At 40.0% G+C, this 23,611-nt stretch overlaps 1 protein-coding gene and 1 pseudogene across 2 annotated transcripts in view; both read right to left on the minus strand.

Moving 5' to 3' along the window:
* The window catches only part of ANK3 (ankyrin 3), a gene marked incomplete at its 5' end in the record, with an annotated part of 329,024 nt that overhangs the window by 201,198 nt on the left and 104,215 nt on the right, over nucleotides 1-23,611 (minus strand). The window contains 6 exon segments of the mRNA XM_082673732.1: nucleotides 4,236-4,334; nucleotides 6,214-6,399; nucleotides 11,428-11,526; nucleotides 19,262-19,360; nucleotides 19,569-19,667; nucleotides 20,129-20,230. Coding sequence (XP_082529858.1) covers nucleotides 4,236-4,334; nucleotides 6,214-6,399; nucleotides 11,428-11,526; nucleotides 19,262-19,360; nucleotides 19,569-19,667; nucleotides 20,129-20,230 — 684 coding nt within the window.
* LOC309834688 (SWI/SNF-related matrix-associated actin-dependent regulator of chromatin subfamily D member 2-like) lies at nucleotides 1,302-3,658 on the minus strand (annotated as a pseudogene). Its single transcript has 2 exons — nucleotides 3,595-3,658; nucleotides 1,302-2,876 (listed from the first exon to the last, which is right to left on the minus strand). The product of its transcript is annotated as an SWI/SNF-related matrix-associated actin-dependent regulator of chromatin subfamily D member 2-like (transcript).

Below are 23,611 nucleotides of genomic sequence, written 5' to 3' on the forward strand. Positions count from 1 at the left end.
TTGTTTTAATGTAAATTGATGCTTTGGAATTGTTTGAAGGAGTCTGAAAATACTGCAATTTGTCCTCTTAAATTGCTTAAACATGACCCCAATCTCCTTATTTTCAGCAGCATCAGGAAATTTCTGAACAATGGCACAAAGACAAAACTTCAGACACTACCCTGACATGAATTTTCCAAATGTCCTAATTAGAAGATGTGACTTAATGAGGTTTCCTGTGAGTTAGAGATACAAAACCAGAAGGATGCATCTTACAGACACGAGCTTCAGTTTTCACATCGGCGTGCCCTGTATATACATCACTTAAAGAAGTACTTAACTTTGTCCTTCAAAATGTCACACTAGGCCTCGGGTCTGCCATGTTGCTGAAACCCAAGGATGCTGTTCGTGCAATAAGAACATGGCTCTAGAGTGACATGAGCTGCCTCATTTCAACTGATAAAGGCTTTTAGCAGGCTGATGACAATAGGATAGGAAATAGGGTTTTTGTTTTTTTTTTTTGCCACCAATAAACAAAGATTTATTTGGAAATTTCCAAACCTGCCAGAAGTGGCACTTGTCAAGCCCTAGGCCCACTCTCCTTCCCAAGCTCCAAAGGGGAACAACAGTCCTCGCCACCGCCACCGCTTCCCTGCCCTCCCCCTGCCCTCCCCCAGCACGCTCACCCATGCCTCAGGCCCCGCCAGAGAACTAGCGTGCCCTCCCTCTAGGAGGCGTTACCCCTGGGCCCAAGAGCTGGGGGTGGCAGCCCTCTGGCCTCTCAGGAGATGATGGCGGCCAGAGCCGCTTGCACAGACTGAGAAAAGAAAATAAGGAAGGAGATACCGAGTAGGGCTCCCTGAAAAACCCCAGCTTACTCCTGTACAAAAAACGTGGCTCCCGCATAGAAAAACCTGCTCCACGAATAGTGCAAATACCCAAAGGAAAGGAAAAAAAAACCAGCAGCAAGGCTGGGCTGGTAGGAATGGCAAAGAACTTTGGTTTGGAAAGGCTACAGGAAGAGTGTGAGCTGTGCCCCTTTTCCTCGCCCAGCTGCCCAGAGCCAGCGCTGACACTCGCTCCAAGGGGGTCTGTAAACAAACAAAGCCAGGGGCCTTTGCGATGTCAAAGCACAGCCTCCAGGTCCTACTCGGGCCTGCCTGCAGGGGGCAAAGGAGGCCTCTGCTGTGAATCCAATTAAAGCCAACGTGTAAGTAGTAAGGCTTTGGGGACTAAGCAACACGGAATCCTCTCACTACACTTATGAAACTAAAGCTGGGGAGCAGAAGGTGACAGGAGACACCGCTCACCCCCTCCTTGACCTACGTGTCTGTGCCCCAGAGGGTGGTCCCCTTCCAGGCTGAGGAGGGGGGTGCTCCAGGGCTGGGAAGAAAGGAAGGGATCCCCGAGCCTGCGGTCAGGCGGATTCCCGGCACCTGTTCCAGTTCCTGCCTTTGCTGCTGCACCTTGGCAAAGATGCACCTCCCCACTGCTTCCTGGGCCCAGGGCTGGTGGTAGAAAGCAGCTCGTCTCTCCTCCTCAGGATTCCCAATCACATCAGTGATGATCTTGGGAACGGAGCCATGCCTGGATGAAGTCCTGGGGGTCAGTGCTAAAATTGAGCATGAGGTCCCTCTGGGTCTTCAGCTGGTTGATGGACTCAGCGGTCTCATGGAGCTTGATATCAAGGGCGGCGATCTGCTGATGGGTGGTAGAGGCCGGACAATTGCTCATCTGGGCCTTGAGTGGGTCATCCACCTCCACATCCATGTCATAACAGCCTGTCTTCTTCTGGTCGTTAGGGTCCACGCTAATGACATGGTTGATGACAATGGGGTCTGGATGCTGCAACAACCCGGCCAGCTTCATGGGAATCTCAGAGAAACGGAGTCGGCCGCAGCTGAAGATCCGGCGGAATTACCAGTTGCAGTTGACGTACTCCTGCTCGTGGCCGTCCTGCAGCTGGTTGTGTTTGGCCTGCATGGTGGCAGCCCTCGTGTGTGTGTGCACCCCCAGCAGCCTCACCAGTCGGGGGTCCGACTCGTACTGGGGAGGCTGGTGACCCAGCATGAGCAGGCGGGTGCACCTGACGATGAGGTCTCGGGCCGTTTCACCTGGAGGCCATCTGTCTCCTGGGTGGTGGGCATCCGGTGCCACTCCAGCAGGTGGTTCAGGCCCGTACAGTTCCTTGTCCAGCTCAATGACGAGGTTCTTAAAGACTGAAGAAAACTTCCTCTTCCGTTTCCTAGGATCACCCAACCATTTTCCCTCTACTCAGAGTTCCCAGGAAGCCACCTGGTCCCCTGCGGGGTTTCCCCCCGGGGGTCCCTGCGGTTCCTGCACTATCACCCTCTGCCTTGCTGGGACTGAACGTACTAGAAATATCGATCCACAGCTTTTGTTTTTGCGTCAGAGGCTTTCTGATGGCCTCCTGGATCTCCATCCGCTTTCGAGCAACGGTCTGGTCCAGCTTCCGCTCAAAAGGCAAGAGATCCATGTACGCCTGAGGCTCTGGAACAAGCTCCCGAATTCGCTGAGGTAGAACTTTATCTGCCACCTTCCTCCTCTTTAACCCCTGGCGCTGGGCAGGCGTCGGGGGCTGGGCCTGGGGCACAAGCAGGCGTTTTCGGAATGGGTCCATCATGGTGGGTGGCATGCCAGGTCGAAGTGGAGCAGCTGTGCCAAATGGGGAGCCTGCAGGGGTTCCCACCTGCAAGCCAGCCATGGGCATCTGGCTCCCTGATGACCCGCCAGGCCTCTGGTAGTGCGTCGCAGGGCCCCGGGGCCCCCCATGCCTCTAGCCGGCCCGGGCCCCCTGAGCGCCGGTCTGGGCAGCACGCCGGGTCCCGATGGCAGAGGCGGAGCTCCCAGGGCCGCGGCCAGACATCGCTCTGTCCCTGGAAATAGCTTTTATATTAGCCTATTCTGAGTTCGTATTAATTTTTATAGAACTAATGAATTATAAGAAGGAAAAGAAAAATGAACCCTTAACATCAGCAGAGGGAGGCGGAAGACTGGAGGGGTGAAGAGCTTTGGGGCTGAAATTCTGCCATTTTTCATTTGCTAGCTCTGCGATCTGGACCAGCTATTTCTTATCTCTAGGCCTTGGTTTCCCCTTCTGTAACACAAGGATAAGTAACACTTTTCTTGATATAAGAATAAATGAGGTAAAAATGCTCAGCTTGGCATCTGCTTCAAAGGTGGTATTACTTTTACTACTACTACAACTACTACTGGTACTAGTATTATGATTGTTCTCTCTACCGGGTCTATTGCCACTTCTCCCCTAACAAGTGAGGTTTTTAGCAAAAATAATGCTTCAAACGCTATGTGCAAAATCACAGCGCTGCTGGTGCTGATGTGTCCGGCGCCGCGCTAGGTGCTCTGGGTACACTCACTCCTACTTCTCAGTGACCCAGTACAGGAGTGCTGTTATTATTTTTTTTATCACCATTTATTATTTAATTTCATAATCCATATTAACTTCATCTTACCAATGAGGAAACTGATGGACACAGAAAGAAAAGTTAAATCCAAAACTGGAACCCGGGGAGTCTGAATCCTGAGTCCCCACATCCAGCCACTTCTCTGTTCTGCTTCCCACCTTGTTTCTACTTCTGATGATGCTTTTGCTGACGATCAGGCCTAGAGCTAGACCAGCTTTTACATTCAGGGCCATATTACTCGGGATGTCTGAGCGGCTGTCCAGGAGTACCCATGACACAGTAATTCCTTTCCCTATGATTATGAGCTTACTCAGGTTACAGAATCGTGTTACTCATTCTGAAAGTTTATAGGGGACAGAAGTTAAGAGCAAAAGGTGGCCTCTATTATTTGGGTTCTAAAGTCTGGGCCTTATCCAGACATTCCAACCCATTCCCACCTGGAAGATCGAGACCCTGATTTCTAGAGCACTGTTAGTGCCATCCGACCCATTTCTACAGTCTCAGAAATTTCAACTTGGGGGACAGTGTGTAGTCTCCAGTCATCATTATTTAAATCACATTTTCTATGTATTCACTTAGATATTTATCACCCATCCCTACTCCCGACCCCGATCTTGGTTTTCTTTTCCTCCTAGGAAATAGGCACACCTGTATGCAAGAAAACGCACTAGTATAAGGAGACATCACACCTTCCACTGACTGGGAGGACCCTTGGCGGTCAACTCTCTTGACCTCCTCCTCATGGTGGGGAAGGAGGGTTAAGAATCGTTTCAAATGCTTGAGGCGCACATCAGACCACAGCACTCTTACCCGCGCGGTGAAGTCCACGGCTGCCGCTCGGTTTAACAGCAACGTGGCTACGTTGATATTTCCATAGTGAGCAGCTATGTGGAGCGGAGTGAAGCCACTCTGGAAAGAAAACAGAGCAGACGTTCAGCTGATTCCTGCCGGCCCCTTGCCTGACATGTTAATACCATAACCCTGCCCAGATAAAAACGGGGAAGCAAGATACGCTGAGGTCCACATTCCATTCTGTACTAGGTTTCTTTCCATTAGTGCCAATTGCTCATAGGATTTCAAAGAGATGCCAAACTCACAGGCAGAGGAATAGCCAGGGAGGAACCAAGGGTGGAGACTGAGCCATTTTAGTAATCCAGTAACAGAACTACACAGAAGCCAATGTTTCCAAAAGTTAAAATAGGGATGACAAGAAATATCTTGACAGCTCAAAGAAAGTTCGATCAGTACCACTGTTTTATCGTTCATAGAATCGTCCATTGAAACTCTGTCAAAATTTAACTTGTTTTATATATTCAACGTAGAGTCAAATGAACAAACGGTAAAAGCCAATTTTAACGATGAAAGCAATTTGGGGGGAAGAGGTACTATTACACATCGGTCTTGAATCGTGGTGAATGCATTTCATGAAGAAATGGACAAGCTGGTCTCTTTAGTAGCAAATGCCTACTCGATAACACATTTTTCTGGATTATTCATACCGAGGTCATTTTACTTCCTTAAAAAAAGTGCTAAAACATGCAGCGATTCACTTAGTCCCCAAAGATTGAAACCTTATAGGAACTAGATGCATTTCTGAATTGTTAGCAAGCTTCTCAGCCATGCTAGCGATCTGACTGACTCTGGTCAAGGGTGGGTCATATGTGTGCCCTTCTGGGGTAACTTTCCTCTTGCTGACACCACTGAGGGTAAGTGTCATGCAGAACTCTAGAGAACCAATCCTAGATGAGTAGAATGACAGGGTTGTCTGCAGCCTTAGGTACAGCTGGTAAGTTTCTCAAGTGCCAAAACGCTTCGTGTCACAGAACGCTATTGAAATACCCTTAAGTTTCAAGGTTTCCTCATACTTCCTTTCAAACACCAGGTTCAGCTGCAGAAAGCCCTGGTAATCAAACTACTATCTTCTCTGGTACATGCTACTTTGAGGGCGGGGGTATAAAGCAGGTATCTAGCCTACAGAAGGCGATGCAAAGAAGAAGGGAAAGAAATGAGGTAGCAGCTCTAAGAAATGGGAAAATGATGATGCAGATATAGATCATATGTACACGTATATATATGTATATATACCTCTGTTGTTCTATTCACCACCAGCTAGGTTAACACATTTGGAAGCAAGGAGGAGGAAAAAATGAACGGTTAGTTTGCTGTCGGTGATCATGGATGGCAGAAAGCTCATGACAGCTAAGTGACGAGGGTGAAAGCTCTGATGGAAGCACGACAGGCACAGAAAGAAAGCTAGACTGAATGAAGGGCTATGTGACGGCCTATTCCAAATGCCACATTTCCTCCACCGAGACTTGCAAGTGTCCAGACGATGGGAGTTGTTGGCTGGGACCCTGGCTGCTGGCATGGTTTCCACAGCTGATCAATACTCAGTGCATTGCCTACCGTCTGAGATAGCAACCAAAGGTTGACTTTGTGCACACCGTGGCTAGCATTTTGTAATTTTTCACCTTGATGTTTGAGCTGACGTGTTAACGACATTAAAAATACATGTTCAAAGGAAGGACACTGTTGCGTACGTATCGACTGATTTCTTTTGAGGTGGCCTCCATGTTAGCACACACAGGGCAGCACCCACAGTTCCCTCCCAGCTTTAGATGCCAAGGGCAGGGGATGTGCCTTCGGCTGGATGACTTGGGCGCTTGATTTTATTCCTTTCAGGGCAGTTAAGTGTTTGGCATAAGCTCCAAAGGGAGCCCAGGCATTCTTCACATTTGGGTGCCTAACACAGGATGCTGCACGAGGGGCTCGTCTCCCAGGTCCTCACCTTCGACTCTACATCTGCATTGTTGTCATTCTGCAGCAGCAGGGCGGCAGCTTTCGTGTCATCTTTCCTGGCAGCGATGTGAAGAGCTGGAAGACGCACTTTTCCTTTCGTGTCGTTTTCTAGCAGGAGTGACACTACTTGATCGTGACCTTGTTGCAAAGCTACTGCCAACGGTGTGAAGCCATCCTGCGAACAGATGGATGGGTCAAGACTGGTCCCTATGGATATTTTCTTCTTCATTAACAAATAAGAAGGTGACCGAGTGACCAAATGTCAAGTTTTGTTCGGGGTTATTAAAGCTGACGTACTCAAGTAGACATATGTGGAAAGAAATTTAAAACTACACATATACCAAAGCAGGAAATAATTTAAAAATCTGTAATAAGTTTATGGGTTTCTTTCTGTGGAAAAAGTGGGTAAATTTCGAAAGTCCTACCTAAACAAGAAAAAGACGGCAGAATTTCAGTATCCATAAAATAATCTCAGTGAAAACAATTACCTCTCGGGTTAAATCCAGGCAAATTTTTCAAAGGAGTTCATTTAAATAAGCTGTAAACATTTCCACTGATAATTTAAAACTGTTTTATCCAGTACCTTGTTGCCTAGCATATCCTGTCTGCTTCATCACTGTACCTTGTTGCCTAGCGTATATCTGGTGCTCAATTTGTATATGTGAATTAATGAACTATACTCACTGCTGTTTTAAGAAAGATATACATGAAAGACTCGTGGTTTCTCTGACTAATGAAAGAAGGGATCATACAAAATGTGACTAAAGGCAATTCAGACATACACACACATCTGTAATTTGAGTCTTCCCGCCGTATGGCCCCGGGACTTGACAAAGAGAAGACAGCTACAGATTTCACTGTGGTTAATTAATTTGTGGATGGTCTGCTGACTGTAGAACACATAGTACAGAGCAGAACATCCCAGGACTGGTTCCCAAATTTTAATTCTGCAATGCTTTCATTATCACACACTCAAAAGAACATTTCAAAATTATTTTTACTAGACAATTGGCAAGTAAGTTACTTATTATTTTATTCGGGTCATGATATTTTATATCTGTAGTCCCTGTGGCACATATCGAGGGCTGCTCTGATGGAGGAGTGCTTATAAGGGAGAAAGAAAAATCAGAGTTACTTGCATACTCATGTCTTGTTGGTTTTCCTAAAAGACCACTTTCACCATTGTATTCCTTGCTGGAAAACACCTACCACTCCTACCACTCATTTGGCTGAATGCAGATCAGCACATTTATACTCAAGGATGTGTAAAATATTGGCCCCAAGCGCCTAAGTGACAGTATTGCCCAGGCTCTTCTTGTACAAATCATCTCCATTCTCCTTACTAACTGTGGACGTGCGGACCATCTCCACCCTGGCTTCTAATCTCAGGCTATTTGCTGCACTCTGAAATGTCCTCCTTGTTCCACATACACAAATTCTATCTATGCTCCAAGCCTCAAGATCTGGCTGAAGTTCCACTTGCCGCTTTCAACTTTTTCCAAGAAGACCCAAATAAGGAAGAGGATGAGCATTGACGCAGCTGGAAGGACATTCCCTACAACCATATGTAAGATAATGGAGAAAGGCTGCATACAACCTGGATGTCATCAAAATGATATCACAGGTTACACTGAGGGACATAAAGTTTAGAGTGTAATTTAATGTTATGGGAAAAGGAATCTACATAACCATGTAAATATATGATCTCATTTTTATTAAGATAAATGTGTGCGTTGTGAACATGGACAAAAAAATCTGGATGAATAAACAGAATGTTATCTCTAGGGAAAATTAACCATGGCTTTTTCTTCTTTTTGCTTTTTATTGTACTTTCTCATTTATTTAATATATTACTTTTGAAAAAAAAAGAGAAAAATACATTTAAAAAAATGGAATGGTGAAAGGAAAATTGTGTATTAAGAGTTAACGTCGCATCTCACTTTTAAAACCTGAGCAAAACCTAAGGGGTAAAAATGACAGCTCACTTCTGTTCTGCAGCCAAATGAAATGGCTACATTTCCACTGATGGGAATTTTTCAATCCACAGGGCCTATACATAAAGGAAACTACCTTGCACCAGAAAATCAACTGCAGCTGAGACATTAGCACTGACAAGAATGTGCTTCCTGCACAAACCAATTAAAGACACAAAGTACCAGCCCTAAGGTGTTAACAGCTAAAATTAGCAGCTCTAGATTTTGTTTCCAAACCAAGTTTAAACGGTTTGGTTTGCTCTGTAGGGTTATTCTTAAGAGAAAAATACAAGCCGAAAGGAAACGTGATAGGAGCTCCTTGAGAAACTTCACTGCCTTGTGGACTGTCTGGCGCATAATAGGAGCTTAATAATTAGTTGTGCCATATAAGTGAACAAATAAATGTACCTCATGCTTCCAAATTTTGATTAGCGAAAGAAGGAAGATATCCATGGAAAAGAAGGAAGATATCCATGGAAAAGATATAAATGTAGTACACAGTAATACAGGAAAGGTTTCGAAAACCACAACCATGCCAAAGACTCGATACATATATACAAGGTACATATGGAAGAAAAAATGTATTGATGGACCTTGGCAATATCACATCATATAATAAATTAAAAATCCTATTAAAATGTTTCTATCTAAGGAATCCTTTCATTGCCACTACTGTTCATTCTGTAAATACAGACTTCTGTATAAATGATACCAATATCATTGCAGTTAGAACATTGTGTGAATGAAACATCTTATTTCTTGCTGTTCTTTTTAGTCTCTAGTAATAATAATCCAAAAGAAGAGCTAAAAATTCAGTCAAAGCTTCAAAAAGCTCTAGATAATCAATAGATGTTGTTTATATAGTGATGTACTAGCACCCTCATGAAGACATGGATGTGATTTGTTCTTAGAACATTCATTCATTCATTTATTTTTTAAAGCTACCAACCCCCCCCCCAAAACCTCTTGAAATTAATATAAAGGAGTAAAAAAAATCTATCTGCATTATCTCTCTATCTATCTATCTACATATCTATCATCTAAATATCTATCTACATATATATCATCTACATATCTACCTACCTACCTGTCTACATATCTATCTACCTACCTATCTATGTACATATATATCTATCTACATATCTCTATCTATCTACATATCTATCATCTATATATCTATCTACATGTCATCTACATATCTATCTACATTATCTATCTATCTATCTATCTATCTACCTACCTACCTACCTACCTACCTATCTACCTACCTATCTTCTTGCTAAAAGACTGAATTAGTTGTTTAAGGATCTCATATAATATTTCTTTTTACTTGGTTGTAGTGCCTCTTTTGGGGCCTTGAAAGCTTAAAAAAAATTGGAGAACTCAGTGAGTTACTGATAATTAGCTGACAAGTTAACTCTAATCTATTAGCAGTTAATGGGGTTTATATTCGCTTCTAAAGGAGAGATCCTTGATGCTCTGTCCATCGCAGCCTGAAAAAGAATACTACCTGTCCTTCACAGACATAAACAGTACTAAGGAATTGCTGTCATCAGGACATTCATATTATTTCGTATTTCCATCCAAAACTGCGAATGGGTTTCCTCTTCTACAACAACCTCTGCTGCCCATTCTCCCTGCAAAGCGTGATGAGACCTGCGCTTCTTCGTCCTTGAGGGACTCACTCAGGCTACTTCCTCCCAGTGTGAGGATGGGCCCTGCTCGACGTCTACAAATGTTGGTTCCTTTGTTATTTCTTACCGAGCTCTAAGGATATTATTGTTTAAAAATACATTCTCAAGATAAAAATCACCAAGAGAACTGAAGGGTATGAAGTGAAAAGTAAGGCTCCCTCCGAATTTTCAGAATAAACCATTGGTGACAATACACTACGGACATTTTCCTGTATCAGTACATAGAGTCTTGTCTCCTTGCTAATAGTGCAGAAGAGCATTTTACTGTCTAAGTAGAGCCGTATTTATCCAATGACTTCCCTATTTGTCCTTCCTAGTTTTTTAAAAATTGTCATTAGTAATCATATTGTTGAGCTTCTTATATAATAACTATTTTTTTGCATTATCTTCTAATATATGTGATAGAAATTCTTTGATGTGGAATTGCGACGTAAGAAGGTGTATAAATACTAATTTTGATAGTTACTGCTTCTGCAAAAGTGTTGCAACCAATTGTCAACTTCACCAATAGGGTAGTTAACTTCCAATTTTTTCTACCCCTTGAATTTCTTCCTCATCCCATGGGCAAAAGACTGGATCTCATTCTTTATCTGATTAATAAATTAATACTTCTTTGACTATGAGGGAGGGTGAGGTATTTTAAACATTTATAGTCATTTGTATTTCTTTTTGTGTGAACTGCCTCTTCATTTACTTAGTGGCTTCCCCTGAAGGCATAATCTCAAAAAAACCGGTGAGGTTATGTGCAATCCCTGTATTGTCATCTTTCTTGTGCCATTCAGGAAATACTTCAGAATGAAAGTCAGAGGAGTGGTATTATGACAAGGATAACCCTACATCTGTTCTAATTCATTGTTTTGTTAAAAATAAAGAATACCCAAATGTTGGTCTTTTATTATTAGCAATAGATTTCTAGTGATACACTTTACAAGGGATTATAATCTTCCATCCAGATTAGTTTAAAAAATAAACTGTATTACCTAAAACAGTACCAGTGACTTAAATAACTTTTTATTTTTAAATAACTCCTCTATTCCTGACTGCAAATGTTTTTTTTTAAATACTTTTATCTAGTATTTAAAAATGTGTACTAGTTTTGTTTAGAAGTGTGAGTTTAATTAGTTTACTTTAGAAATATATAAATCCAATCATTATAATTATGCTAGCTTAAATTTGGAAAAAACCAGATTTAAAACTTATGTTTTATCACAAAAATATTTCAAAACAGTGGCTGCTTTTGAGGGAAAATTGTTAAGAAGCAGATAAGTGTCCTCAAGCAAATATGTAAATAGTAAATAAACAGCTCAGTTATAGGGTAGAGCCAGGCATTTAAGAGCAGAGAGGGTATCTCTGCAATGGAAGATTCTTGAAAGACTAGAGTTTTCTAATATATTTCATAAAACCTTGCGAGCCCACACGTTAATATACAACTGCAATGACATACCAGTGAGACAAATTCTCAATTTACAGCTTCAGGTTGATAAAATGCCCTATAAACACGTGAACTTACCCATGGAAAGAACCAAAGTGTCTTACCTCCGTGGCCAGGCTCTGGCTTGCACCATTGTCAAGGAGAAACTTGACAACTTCCAGGTGGTTCTCCTGGGCCGCCATATACAATGGTGTGAAACCATTCTGCAAAATAAGAATTAAAATGTTTGTGGCTTTTTAAAGCAAATCTATCTTTCCACTGTACTGATGATATTATATATTCCAGGAAATCTCACACGTAATAATTTTAATAATACTTTAATATATTCATATTTATTAGAACACCTAAGCACCATGATTTAAGCAGAATGTAGAATTCACAATTATACTTCCTAATTCATAGTTCGAGTGTGGTTCATTGCTACTTGTCTAAGTATAATTCATACCAATATATCCACTTTAGATAAATATGTACCTTCATTTAACCATCGACTACTTACTGAGTGTTTACCACGAGTAAAGGATTTTACTAGACGCCATGAGAATAGGCATAAAAATACATATTTGGTCATCGTCTCAATGAATCTTTTTTTATCCCAAGCAATAATTATGTATCTTAAATAAAATATGTAATACTTTTACATAAACTTAAACACCTGAAATAGCTCCTACTTTGGAAAGAATTTATATTAATTTTCTACAGCTTCAAACTTACCCCAGACGGGGTGACTTAGAAGAAAGGAAAGAACAGCAATTGGAAAAGGGTATATCTTCAACTTTAAAGTCAAATTCTATTAGTAGTCTACTCTTTATAAGTATCCTTCCTTGCATTTTTTGCAAAGACGTGCTCAGAATACATACACACACATTCATATATTATATATTCTATTGTGCATCTTTGTCTGAAATGTGCCCAACTGCCAAGGAACTTGGAAGCAAATGAATACATCCATCTTAAGCTTCTTAGTACAAATACGTTGCATGTATGTTTGTTCTCTAAAACAATGTATTTCACATCTATGAAATACTGTAATATTTTTAAAAACTTATTGTAAGCTATATACACCAAAACAGGTATTTTTCAAACTATAATAAATTCTCTTTGAATACGATTTTCAGAATTCAGTCCTATCTAACTGAATGATCTGGAAATTTTGTTGTTTACATTATGCAATCTCAAAGAATAAATGTAAATACATTCTAAATTAAATGTTACCAAACATTACTCAAAACTTTGTGATTCAAAAGGTTTAGGTTAATTACTATAAGTATTAATTACTATATGATGAAGAACGTAATTCAGCCTCTGGTAACCTCACTTTTTTGGCTTCTACCTCAGAATTAGGAAGTAAGTTAAAAATATTCTTGATAAAAGTATTATCACGTAAAAAATCTACCATAGCATATATACTTTATTCGTCAGAGAGTTCCTCTATTCTGCTTATTCTATTTTACACATAAATGTAATAAACTAGGTTATTTGGTTGCCAAGCTCAAGATTAGAGACACCAAATTAGAGGCAGTGGAATATGACACAGTAGTCAAGCTTCTTCCTTTTAAATTATTTACCTAGTAACATCACTAAGTTCACTGCTGCTTTGTTCTGTTATGAAAGATTTTATCAATTTTAAACACGAAACCTAGAAAAACTGCAACCCAATGTGTGTGTGTGTGTGTGTGTGTGTGTGTGTGTGTGTGTGTGTGTCTGCGTGGGTTTCATCTCTGTCATTCTTCCCAGAGCTATGAAAGAACCTGAAAGCTGTTTAGGATACCCTTTATCATACTGCTATTTTCTCATTTTCTTATCTGACCAAAATGAAAGATTGTTTAATCCTTGGCTGATTTAAATATCTCTTAACCAAAAAAAAGGAAAAATATTAAAAATATTAAAAAGAAAAGAAAGGTGAAAACCAACGTGGATTTTTATCACTTTATGAACTGAGTATATATCTTTCCACATCACCCAAAATTTCCAGATGGACGATTCAGATTTTAGGAGTAAAGTTCTTAAGGAAAAATTCCAAAATGGATGTCATTCTCTCGGACATAAATATCAAGTAGATAATATATGTCAGTGAATCCTCGACTTCAGGGCAGAGGTCTGCTGTAGTTCAAGTTACCTAAGAAATGCTGGTTCACCTACAAATGCCTGGTTTCTAGCCCAGTGTACCTGCCCTGTTCTGGAGGAAACCTGCCAGAACCAAGCAAACATTGCATGACCCCTGAAGGAAACCCCAAACTAGGCACTGAGGTTTAGGAGATGCTGTTCTTACAGACCTAGAGCTTCCAAAGAGTGGTTCTTAAGAAATACAACTTTTAGATCACTCCGTGTGCCCTTTCCACAATGGCAGAGAGTGAAATGTGTACAACTGGAATTTCTCAGAAATAATACGTAGACACGGGTCACAGTAAGATGGGGCTCTGTAGTGAATAGTTCCCACAATAGCTTTTCTTCTTGTTTTTTGAGTGCTTGCCATTGTACCGCTATTACCCGAAAGCTGGTCATTTTCTGAATGGTCACATTCTTTCATATTGTTTCATTTTTATATATTTTTATGGATATATAATTCACACACCAAAAACCTCACTCTTTCAAAGTGTAAACTTTAGAGTTTTTTTAAGTCTGTTCACAAAGTTGGGCAACCATCCCCACCATCTAACTCCAGAACATTCCATCACCTCATAAAGGAACCCTGGACCATTAGTATTCATTCCTCATTTGCCCCTCCTCATGTCCTCTGGCAACCACTCATCTGCCTCCCATCTCGACGGGTTGGTCTGTAGTAAAAATTTCATGTAAATGGAATCATCCAGTATATGACTTTGAATGGTCTCATTCTACTTCTGCTGACCATACTGACAAAATGGTTTTGGTGAGGCCTCCATAATGGAAATTTCAATTTTACACTGGGTATTTGAGTGTGTGTGTGTGTGTGTGTGTGTGTGTGTGTGTGTTTATTTTGGTCCCTTCCTTTGGCAGTATTGTTTCTGTTTTCTTTAGAGGAACGACATCTTCAGGGATGTGTAGGTAGGACTTGTCTTGGTTGGACTTTGAAGTAAACTGGCCTGCCCTTCTTCAACCACAGGGTGGACGCACGTGCGGCACAGCTCTGCTCGCTCTTCCACGTCTATTCTATGTCCTTCTCAATTCTCTTTTCTACCAAACCTCCCCTCCTCACCCTCGAATGGCCTGTAGGGACTGTATCAAAGGGCAACCTTACCCTTTAGCTTCTGATGAGGTTCTCTCACTCCGACTACCTAGTTTCCAAAGCTTTCTGAAAGCTTCTTTAGCCTTCTATTCTATGGGTTCCTCATACAATTCCAAATTGCTGAAGTTATTTGGATTAAAGCAATAGAAACTAACACGAATTAATACAAATTTTGTTTATTGGGAAAGGATCAACAAGGCGTGAGAACACATACACACTAGTTATGGTTCTAGGAAGATAATTATAAGCATCTTTTTGAAAGAGTGAATAAAAATATTACCATTACTCTCTAGTACAAAGAGGGTTAAGGCACAAGTAATCCAGTGTGGATGACCTAGAGCTGTAATGATTTTTCATGAAATAGTACCTGGATTGGGAAGATGGTAATATTTCAGAAAGAATGTGATTTTTCTCCTAAGAGAAAAAAGTACATCACTGGTTTTATATTAATTTCCTAACTTAGGAAATTTCCAAAACAAAGAGCTGACCAAAAAGGAACATATGGGTGGCCCAATTTACATTTGCTTTTCTGTAGCAACAATACACTGAATTCTCAAAAGGCTTAAGACTGAGTATGCTTTTTGATGTCTGATTTTATCCAATATCTTCAGTACCTTCTGCTCTGATTATGCTGTTATTGTAAGTATTGTAAGTATTGTGGAGTTATCATAAGTATGCAAAGTTGCAGACTTATAGTTTTATAGACCGTACTGAGGCATGCTATCTAATACCCACTAAAATAAAACAAAATAAAATAAAATAAAAATGAAATGAAACAATACAAATAAGGGCTTAAATTTCATCCATGCAATTTTATCCATCCTAGTTTCCTCCAACCAAGCCTTTGTATATCATAAAGTGCTGTTATTAATTAAAATGTCAAGGGCATGGTGATATATTTGTACTGATTTACATATGGTACTAATGTTTGTGAAGGTTGTTTCCATCAGAGGTGTGCTATTAGTTTAAAGGTCAGAAAGGCTCTATCTGGACCACACCCATTGTCTGACTTCATCAGGACCTGACTGCCCCCCACCCATAGGAAACATTAAAAAACCCAGAAAGGGGCTTCTCTGGTGGTGCAGCGGTTGAGAGTCTGCCTGCCGATGCAGGGGACATGGGTTCGTGTCCCGGTCCGGGAGGATCCCACATGCCGCGGAGCGGCTGGTCCCGTGAGACATGGCCGCTGAGCCTGCACGTCGGGACCCTGTGCTCCACAATGGGAGAGGCCACAACAGTGAGAGGCTCGCGTACCGCAAAAAAAAAAAAAAAAAAAAAAAAAAACCAGAAAGACAAAGGAAGCATTGGTTTAATTAAAGGGTCTTGTCTTTGTAAAACCACTGTGAAAACTTGTCAATTTAGAATACTTTGATAGTTAAAATATCATATGAAATAGACTTTGCTTCTTTATAAACATAGTTGGTACCTTATATTATGGAATAAAGACAGAGAAGGAGAAAAGCGTAAGGGATGTCATTTGACATGGCAGTGTGAGATTTTTCAAGAGCAAACACTGTTAATCATTGTTGTCCTTCATATAAAGTATTAAGAACTTAGTAGAGTTAAGAAGTTAGGAATCGTAGTAGAGTTCTTTAAAATCACAATTTAGTTATCTAACCCAATTTCTTTCTTAGGGTAGGCCTAAATGATTCCTGGAATGTTAAGTAATATAAGAAAGAGTTAACTAACTTATTAAGACCTAAGATCAAGGCAATGACAAAAATTATTACGAGAATATCCACAAATTCCTAGTGTATAGAGCCTCAGTTCATCAGAACTTGATACTGTCCCATGCCATTTTTATTTTCAAGGAGAATTTTTATATTTAAGGAAGGTGAGGGGCTCTCTTTATGCTGTTTCTTGTTGGCTATTAAATATTGTCTATAGGGTAAAATTTGACTTAGATAGGGATACACTTTCTTGAATAATAATATTCCTGGGATGTTTTATGTTCTGCCACCAAATGGAATTTCACGGCATTTCAAGGCATTATTGCTTGCTGTTCTTTAAAGTTCCTTTTGAAAAGTTGCTACCAGGAATTATCTTTGAAACTCCATTCTGCTGCATGGTGATCTCATTACTTATTCTGTCCACAGAACGATGCAGTTCAGAAAGCTTCTGGGGGCAGATGTCCAGAGGAAAGGGGGGCAGGTTTTCTGTCAAGTGGGTGGCTGGGTATTCCAAGCACAGCTGCAAGGAACAGAGAATTTCACAGCCCACGTTCTCCTTCCACACTTCATCATCAGGAGAGGATGTGTATACACTGAAATCAAATATGGTTAGGATTTTATTTCGACTACAGCTTCTCCCAGACATTTCAGAGAAGGTTTAAAACCATGCCTCCTCTGAACATTAGTCATGAATGTGCATAATGTTTAAAAGAAGGGAAGGTTAATTTTTCCCTCCCTTGGGGGGAAAATAGGAAAATGAAAATGGACTAAAGAGTTTTCCCACTATCTCAGAGCTTAACGCTAGCTATTTTCTAAGTAAAAAATTACAGGGCCATTTAAAAATAATTGGTTGAAAACCACAGTGCTCCTCTTGTGGTCAGCTGGTCTGTATTTCTCTTCAAGTACCATACCTGTCAATATTCAACTTTATATCACTCCTTTCTGGAAAAGCTTTATTACTGTAAGTGAGCTATCAAAGGGAATCAGCACAGGTGGCATAGACCATGTAACAAATGTCCAACCATAGGGAACTAGAGGTTAGACCAATTATACAAGAAATCATGTGGTTGGAAGTACAGTGCCGTTTCTTTTCCACGACACTGTTATTCAATGGCATCAGAGCTTTCATCGCTACAGTGGGAGTAACAAGGGAGAGAATCACTACAATTCTGTGGACCCATAAAATATAAGAGGCTCCTGTTACCCAAACATAATCAGTACTGGAAAAGACTGAGGAAATCAAGTGCATTTAAAGTGGAGATCAAAAGGCCGCAGTAAATAATGAAAAAAGTTAGATTGAGACTTCATCTTGAAAGAAAAAAACAGACTTTGTAAAAATGACTTTATATGATTTAACAAAAGGTAGGTTACAACTGCATTCATGTACAGGTTCTCAGAGTGAATGAAGACTAAACCAACTATGATGTTGGGGGAAAATATGTATGATGTTCTTGCAACAAAATTATATGTCAGCTTGACATCCTTCACTTTTTATTTTCAGAGCATAAGCAAAAAGATAGTCCTTTTGCAAAAACTACTTGGGAACCAAAGCCCTCACCTAATTTTTTTTCTTCATTTAATCTTTTGATTTTCAAATCATTCGAGTTTGAAATACTGTCAGGAAATCATCCAAATTCTTCACACAGTCTGGGCAGCTACTGCCAGAAAGTCACGACACCACAGCAGTCCTCCAGCATCACTCTCCCTGACTTCATGAAATCCTACATCTTTTGCAAAACTTGCAGCTTTGTTCTACAGTCAATTGGTTCAAAATCTAATATCCTGGGGCAGATACTGACGAACCAGGATAGATGTCAGCCTTCAGCTGGAAGGAATGTTTGAGTAGGGACCAGTTTTAACAACGGTCAGGTCCTTAGAGATGATCACACTAAGTGAAGTAAGTCAGAAAGAGAGAGACAAACACCATATGGTGTCACTTATATGCGGAATCTAAAATACGACACAAATGAACCTATCTACGAATCAGACTGAGGTTCATTTGTGTCGTATTTTAGATTCCGCATATAAGTGACATCATATGGTGTTTGTCTCTCTCTTTCTGACTTACTTCACTTAGTGTGATCAATACTCTTGATAAACCATAATGGAAAAGAATGTGAAAAAGAATGTGTGTGTATATGTGTGTGTGTGTATATATATATATATATATATATATATATATATATAACTGAATCACTTTGCTGCACAGCAGAAATTAAAACACTGTAAATCAACTATACTTCAAAAAAATGGTCAGGTCCTAAGTGGATATTTGTATGTTATGATGGTGTTTGCTCTTCTACACAAGCTCACATCTGTGGGGACATGAATAGTAATGAATAATTTGGATAATAAGGACCTATATTTTTAGAAAAACAAAGTGAACTTAATTTTTTTATACTCAAAGTCTGCCAAATGATAATCTATTGGTATTTTCCTTAGAACTTCATGGAAGATTCTGAGAGCTTGTAGGAGGATCTTCTGGATGAATTATCAGTGTATATTCATTACTAACAATCTGGAAATTTTAAACTTTGGGGATTTTAAAGTTTCTTCTGCTTGTTTTTTTCTTTTTAATCTGTTTCAGGGAACAACGATGATGCCTGAGTTAGTAAACAGGAATTAACTAGTGTCTTCCCTTTTTTAACTAGATAAAGCACCGATATATTCTGAACCTCTAAGGGTATTTCCTCTTTTATAGGCCTCCTCATTTCCTTTGTCTGTGAGTAAATACTGAGACTGGATCTGAGCTAACATCATAAAACAGAATAAGTCTCTACATTACAGAGGTCCTCTAATCATTTGTGTCTATGACTACTAGCCATACATACCAGTTTTACAGATGGATGCCTTTTAAAAACCTCTACATCTCACACGAAGAGTACTGCAAATGAGGATATATATGAAATTGAATAATCCAGAATAATCTGGTTCTTCATGGGATATAGCTCTTAAGTATTATATTCTTAGAAGATACATGAACCAAGCAAGCACCTGACCCAGAACATTGTTTGTGAATCATTATAACAACATTTCTTGGCAGTAGAGCCGTAGGCTTACCTGGGATTGGGCATTGACATTGGCTCCATTTGTAACCAAGACCTTTACTACCTCTGCTTGCCCTGCCAAAGACGCTATATGCAACGCTGTGTTTCCTTTCTGTAAAACAAAAGGCAAGATACATGAGCTCACCCATCTTTCTCTCTACTTTCAACATTTTACAAAATATCAAATCCCTCTATAAGTTCCCCAAAGAGAACAAGGTTGACAGGTATCTCATGAGAAGCGTGCCCCAATTCTTACCGAGGGCTGAATTCTCACTGAATTGGGCAATTGATATAAAAAGCACAAGATGTGTCATACTGACCTTTGTAGCTGCATCCACGTTGGCTTCTCTCTGTAGCAGCTCAGAAACAACTTCTACATGGCCTTCTTTGGAAGCAAGATGGAGAGCATTCAACCCATTCTGAAGTGAAGGGAAAGCTTTACTCAGCAGGTTGAAAACTGAAGAGTAAACAGTCAACCAAGAACTCCCACCAACAGCCACTTGTATGTGTTTAGTGTAGGAACTTGAATTAGGAATAAAAGTACTCATGGCAATTAGATAGGTTGTTCTGATGTCATTACGTACTAAATTTTAGGAATTAGTTATTAAAGGATACATATCTACATTTCTGAATGCTTCTCTAACAAAGCAGACAATAACTTGATAATTCAAGCTGGAGACATTTAATAGAAAACACTGACAAAAAAGAGAAAGTCTTGGTAATATCTAACAAAAGATTTAAGGAGTTTGAAGTCTGGATTTTTAAAATTTTATCTAAAAACTTAAATAACCATTGTAAAGCAATTATACTCCAATAAAGATGTTAAAAAATAAAAAATAAAATAAAAACTTAAATAACAACAACAATCACCACAACTAACCTGATTGCAAATGTTGATGTCGACTCCATTTTTTATGTAGTCAAGGGCCTTTTCTAAGTGTCCGGCTCGAGCTGCTCTTAAGTAACTTGCATTGGCATCCGACTGAATAAAAAAGAAAAAACATGTTGATGAAAAAAGGAAACTAATATGCATGTTGCTAACTACCCAGAATTATTGTCCAAACTAAAAAGAAAGTAAAACTGAGATTTTTTTCAATTGAACTATTTTATTTCTAACGTGAAAACACTAATAAAAGGTCTTCATAAAGTCACCAGGAAAAGTACAAATTCTTCCAAAGTTAGTTTCAAGTGTATAAAGTTACCCCTTCTGTGATGTCATAACTGATTCTGAACCGAAAGAGAAAATTTCCATGATGTGTAGGTACGTTAAATCAACATACAATTTCATGAAAGTTAAGAAAAATCCTGTAACTTTCTGGTAGTTACATTATTATAAACCTCACTGTTCTCATTAATCAGAAATTTAATTATACAGATGTTGAACTATAAGGCTACACCTGAAACTCATATAATTAAAAAAAAGAAATTTAACATCTACTCCATTCTTTTGTACCTCTCCAACTTTTCAATTAATAGCTTCACGAATACATTTAATGTCACACTAGTTTAACAGGAATTTGTGGGTAATGATGTTCTCTTGAATTTTCCTGCAGGACACTGCCATGTGTTGGAACACAGACTATCTGAAAAGCATTCATTTATAAATGTCTACACAGTCTGTGAAGCATACTTTCCATATATTTTCAAGCCAGCTAAATCTACAGCGTGCAGAAAACTTTATCAGAAGCAGTAGCAGGTTCAAACAAAGAAATATATACACATTTTTAAAACAACAAAAGCCAAGTCTGTAATTCATTCACTGAAAGCATACAACTCTGAACTACTGCTAAACTCTGTTACCTACAATTACGCAGCTGAAATCATCTACTACTGAAATTTTTAATAGAAAGAAGGTGATGAGAAGAAAGTCTGCAAAGTTGAGTCTGTACAATTTGTAAAGGAAACTTGCTCCACGTAAAACAACACAGAAGCAGATTTTCTTGAAAGGGCCGCCCAAAACATCACTGGTTATAAATGCAATCATGCAGGATATGGCTTAAAAGAGGAAAGTGTCTTCCTTCAGCCATTTGCCAACTACGTCCTTCAAACTCCCATTCACTTACCACCTCATCTGTAAAGGCTTCCCAGACTACCAGGCACAGCTTAATTGCTCACTGTTCCCAAGGCACTGATTTCATTGAGCCCTCTTGGTATTTATGACCCAGTATCATAGTTTTTGGTATACCTGTCCTTCTTCCTCCCTAAACTGAAAGCCCTTTAAGAACAAGCAGAGGCAGATTTAAGGGGTAGGCAACTTAAAAAAGTTAGTCACCAAGATGCCAATCTTTGAGGAATACTAATTGAACCCTGGAAATGTACCTGAGATGAAGGAAAGGATCCATCCCTCAGAAGGATCTTTGGTTCTGGTGCGGGTCAATTCAGCTGAGTTGACTTGATCAAGACCTCAAAGAAAAAGGGCACTGTCTTCAGGGTCTCCTCCCTCCCCATGTACAGCAGTGTGCCTCTCTCTGAAGGAGTACTGCTTCTTCTAAATTAGGGCTTCTTAATCTCAGCACTATTGGCATTTTGATCCAGATAATTCTCTGATATGGGGACAGTCCTGGTCAGTGTCTATGTTCATCAGTATTTCCAGCATCTACCAACCAGGTAGAATCTCCTATTTGTGACAACCAAAAATGTCTTCATGTCTCCAAGTTTGCCGGGGTGAAGGGTAAAACCGCCCCTGTTGAGAACCATTGCTCTAAATAAATGGTAAACCAATTTACTGAAAGACTGTAGGTTTCAAAAGTCTTAAACCTTTGACCTCCCTGCATTGCCATATGCCTTGACCTAGCACAAGGCAGTGACTCTATGTATAACATCCATCTTTCTCTTTCCTCTACAGCTGGAAGCATCCCTGGCACACAGCAGGTGCCTATAAATGTTCTGTGAATGAATGAATCAACAAATAAGTAAATTATGTGGAAATAACTGATTATTTCCTAGAATAATACAGGAGGCTTTATTAACAACAACAATAGCAGTTACTTAAGTTACTATGATACAAAGCTGAACAGCAGAGAGCATAAACTGAGCCATGAGTTGGGTATCTGGGAACACACGTAGGTGCTGCTAAAGCAAAATTGGGATTTGAGCCAAGCACGCAGATCATTGAATCAGGGCAGAGAGTTCAGTAAGAGGAAGACAACAGGTTTGGTTCAAATCAGACAAAGAACAAACCAAAGTTTCCAGAAATGTAAAGAAAAATAAAATTCTGTCTTTAAACAGCTTTGGTACTTGGAGAAGGTTAGTTTTTGTTTGGTTTGTAAGTTCAGTTAGAAATAAATTAGCTGTGCAAAGATGGGTCATTGTACCATAAAATACCATCTTCTTTGTGCCAGCTCAGTGACTTACCAGGGAATTTGCCCAGAAGGGCTCTGATGCTGTTCTGAAAACAAATGACATGAGTCTGCCTGGATATTTCAACAGCCAAAGATAATAACTGTGAGTTAAGTAAGCACCCCAAACCCTGACTTTGAGTACACAAAAACAGCAGCTAAAGAAGTTCAAAAAGAGGTGTCAGAATTCAAGGAAAGCCCCTGAATTGATTCCAGATCTGAAAAGGTTTGGCATTGCTATATACTGTCATTTTTCTCCCACATTTTCTCATAATTTTCCTACCAGAAATTCTAAAGCAAAACAAAATACAGACAATATAAACCAAATCTTCTAATTCAGTGGTTTCCTACCTATCTGGAGCTCAGATTCTTTAGAGACTAACAAAAGTTAACGAATAAATTCCTTTCCTTCGGGCTTCCCTGGTGGCGCAGTGGTCGAGAGTCCGCCTGCCGATCAGGGAACATGGGTTCGTGCCCCGGTCCGGGAAGGTCCCACATGCCGCGGAGCGGCTGGGCCCGTGAGCCACGGCCGCTGAGACTGCGCGTCCAGAGTCTGTGCTCCGCAACGGGAGAGGCCACAACAGTGAGAGGCCCGCATACCGCAAAAAAAAAAAAAAAAAAAAAAATTCCTTTCCTTCAACAATTGCACATATATGCATACACATACCAAATCTGCATACACACAGCAAATTTGCATACATACTCCAAATCTGCATACACACATCAAATCTGCATACACACATCAAACATGCATATGCAAACACAACTTCCACGCTATTTCATACGGCTCAGGATTGCTAAGCCTGCTCACAGATTTAGGTTTAAGAACACCTGCTCTAATGATAAAGAATTCTCTGGTGGATACCCTCCCTATATCTATTTCAGCCAATAACCCTGGTATCAAATAATTCTCTGAGGTAGCTAATTTATCACCTGAGAACTTTAGGAAGAAGAAAAAGGACAAAGATTTATTTTCTTCATTTCTCCCGGCCCTCTGTTACGTGCAGACATGTCCAATACACCAA

Source organism: Grampus griseus (assembly GCF_964374135.1).
Source record: "Grampus griseus genome assembly, chromosome: 16".
Taxonomy (NCBI): Eukaryota; Metazoa; Chordata; class Mammalia; order Artiodactyla; family Delphinidae; genus Grampus; species Grampus griseus.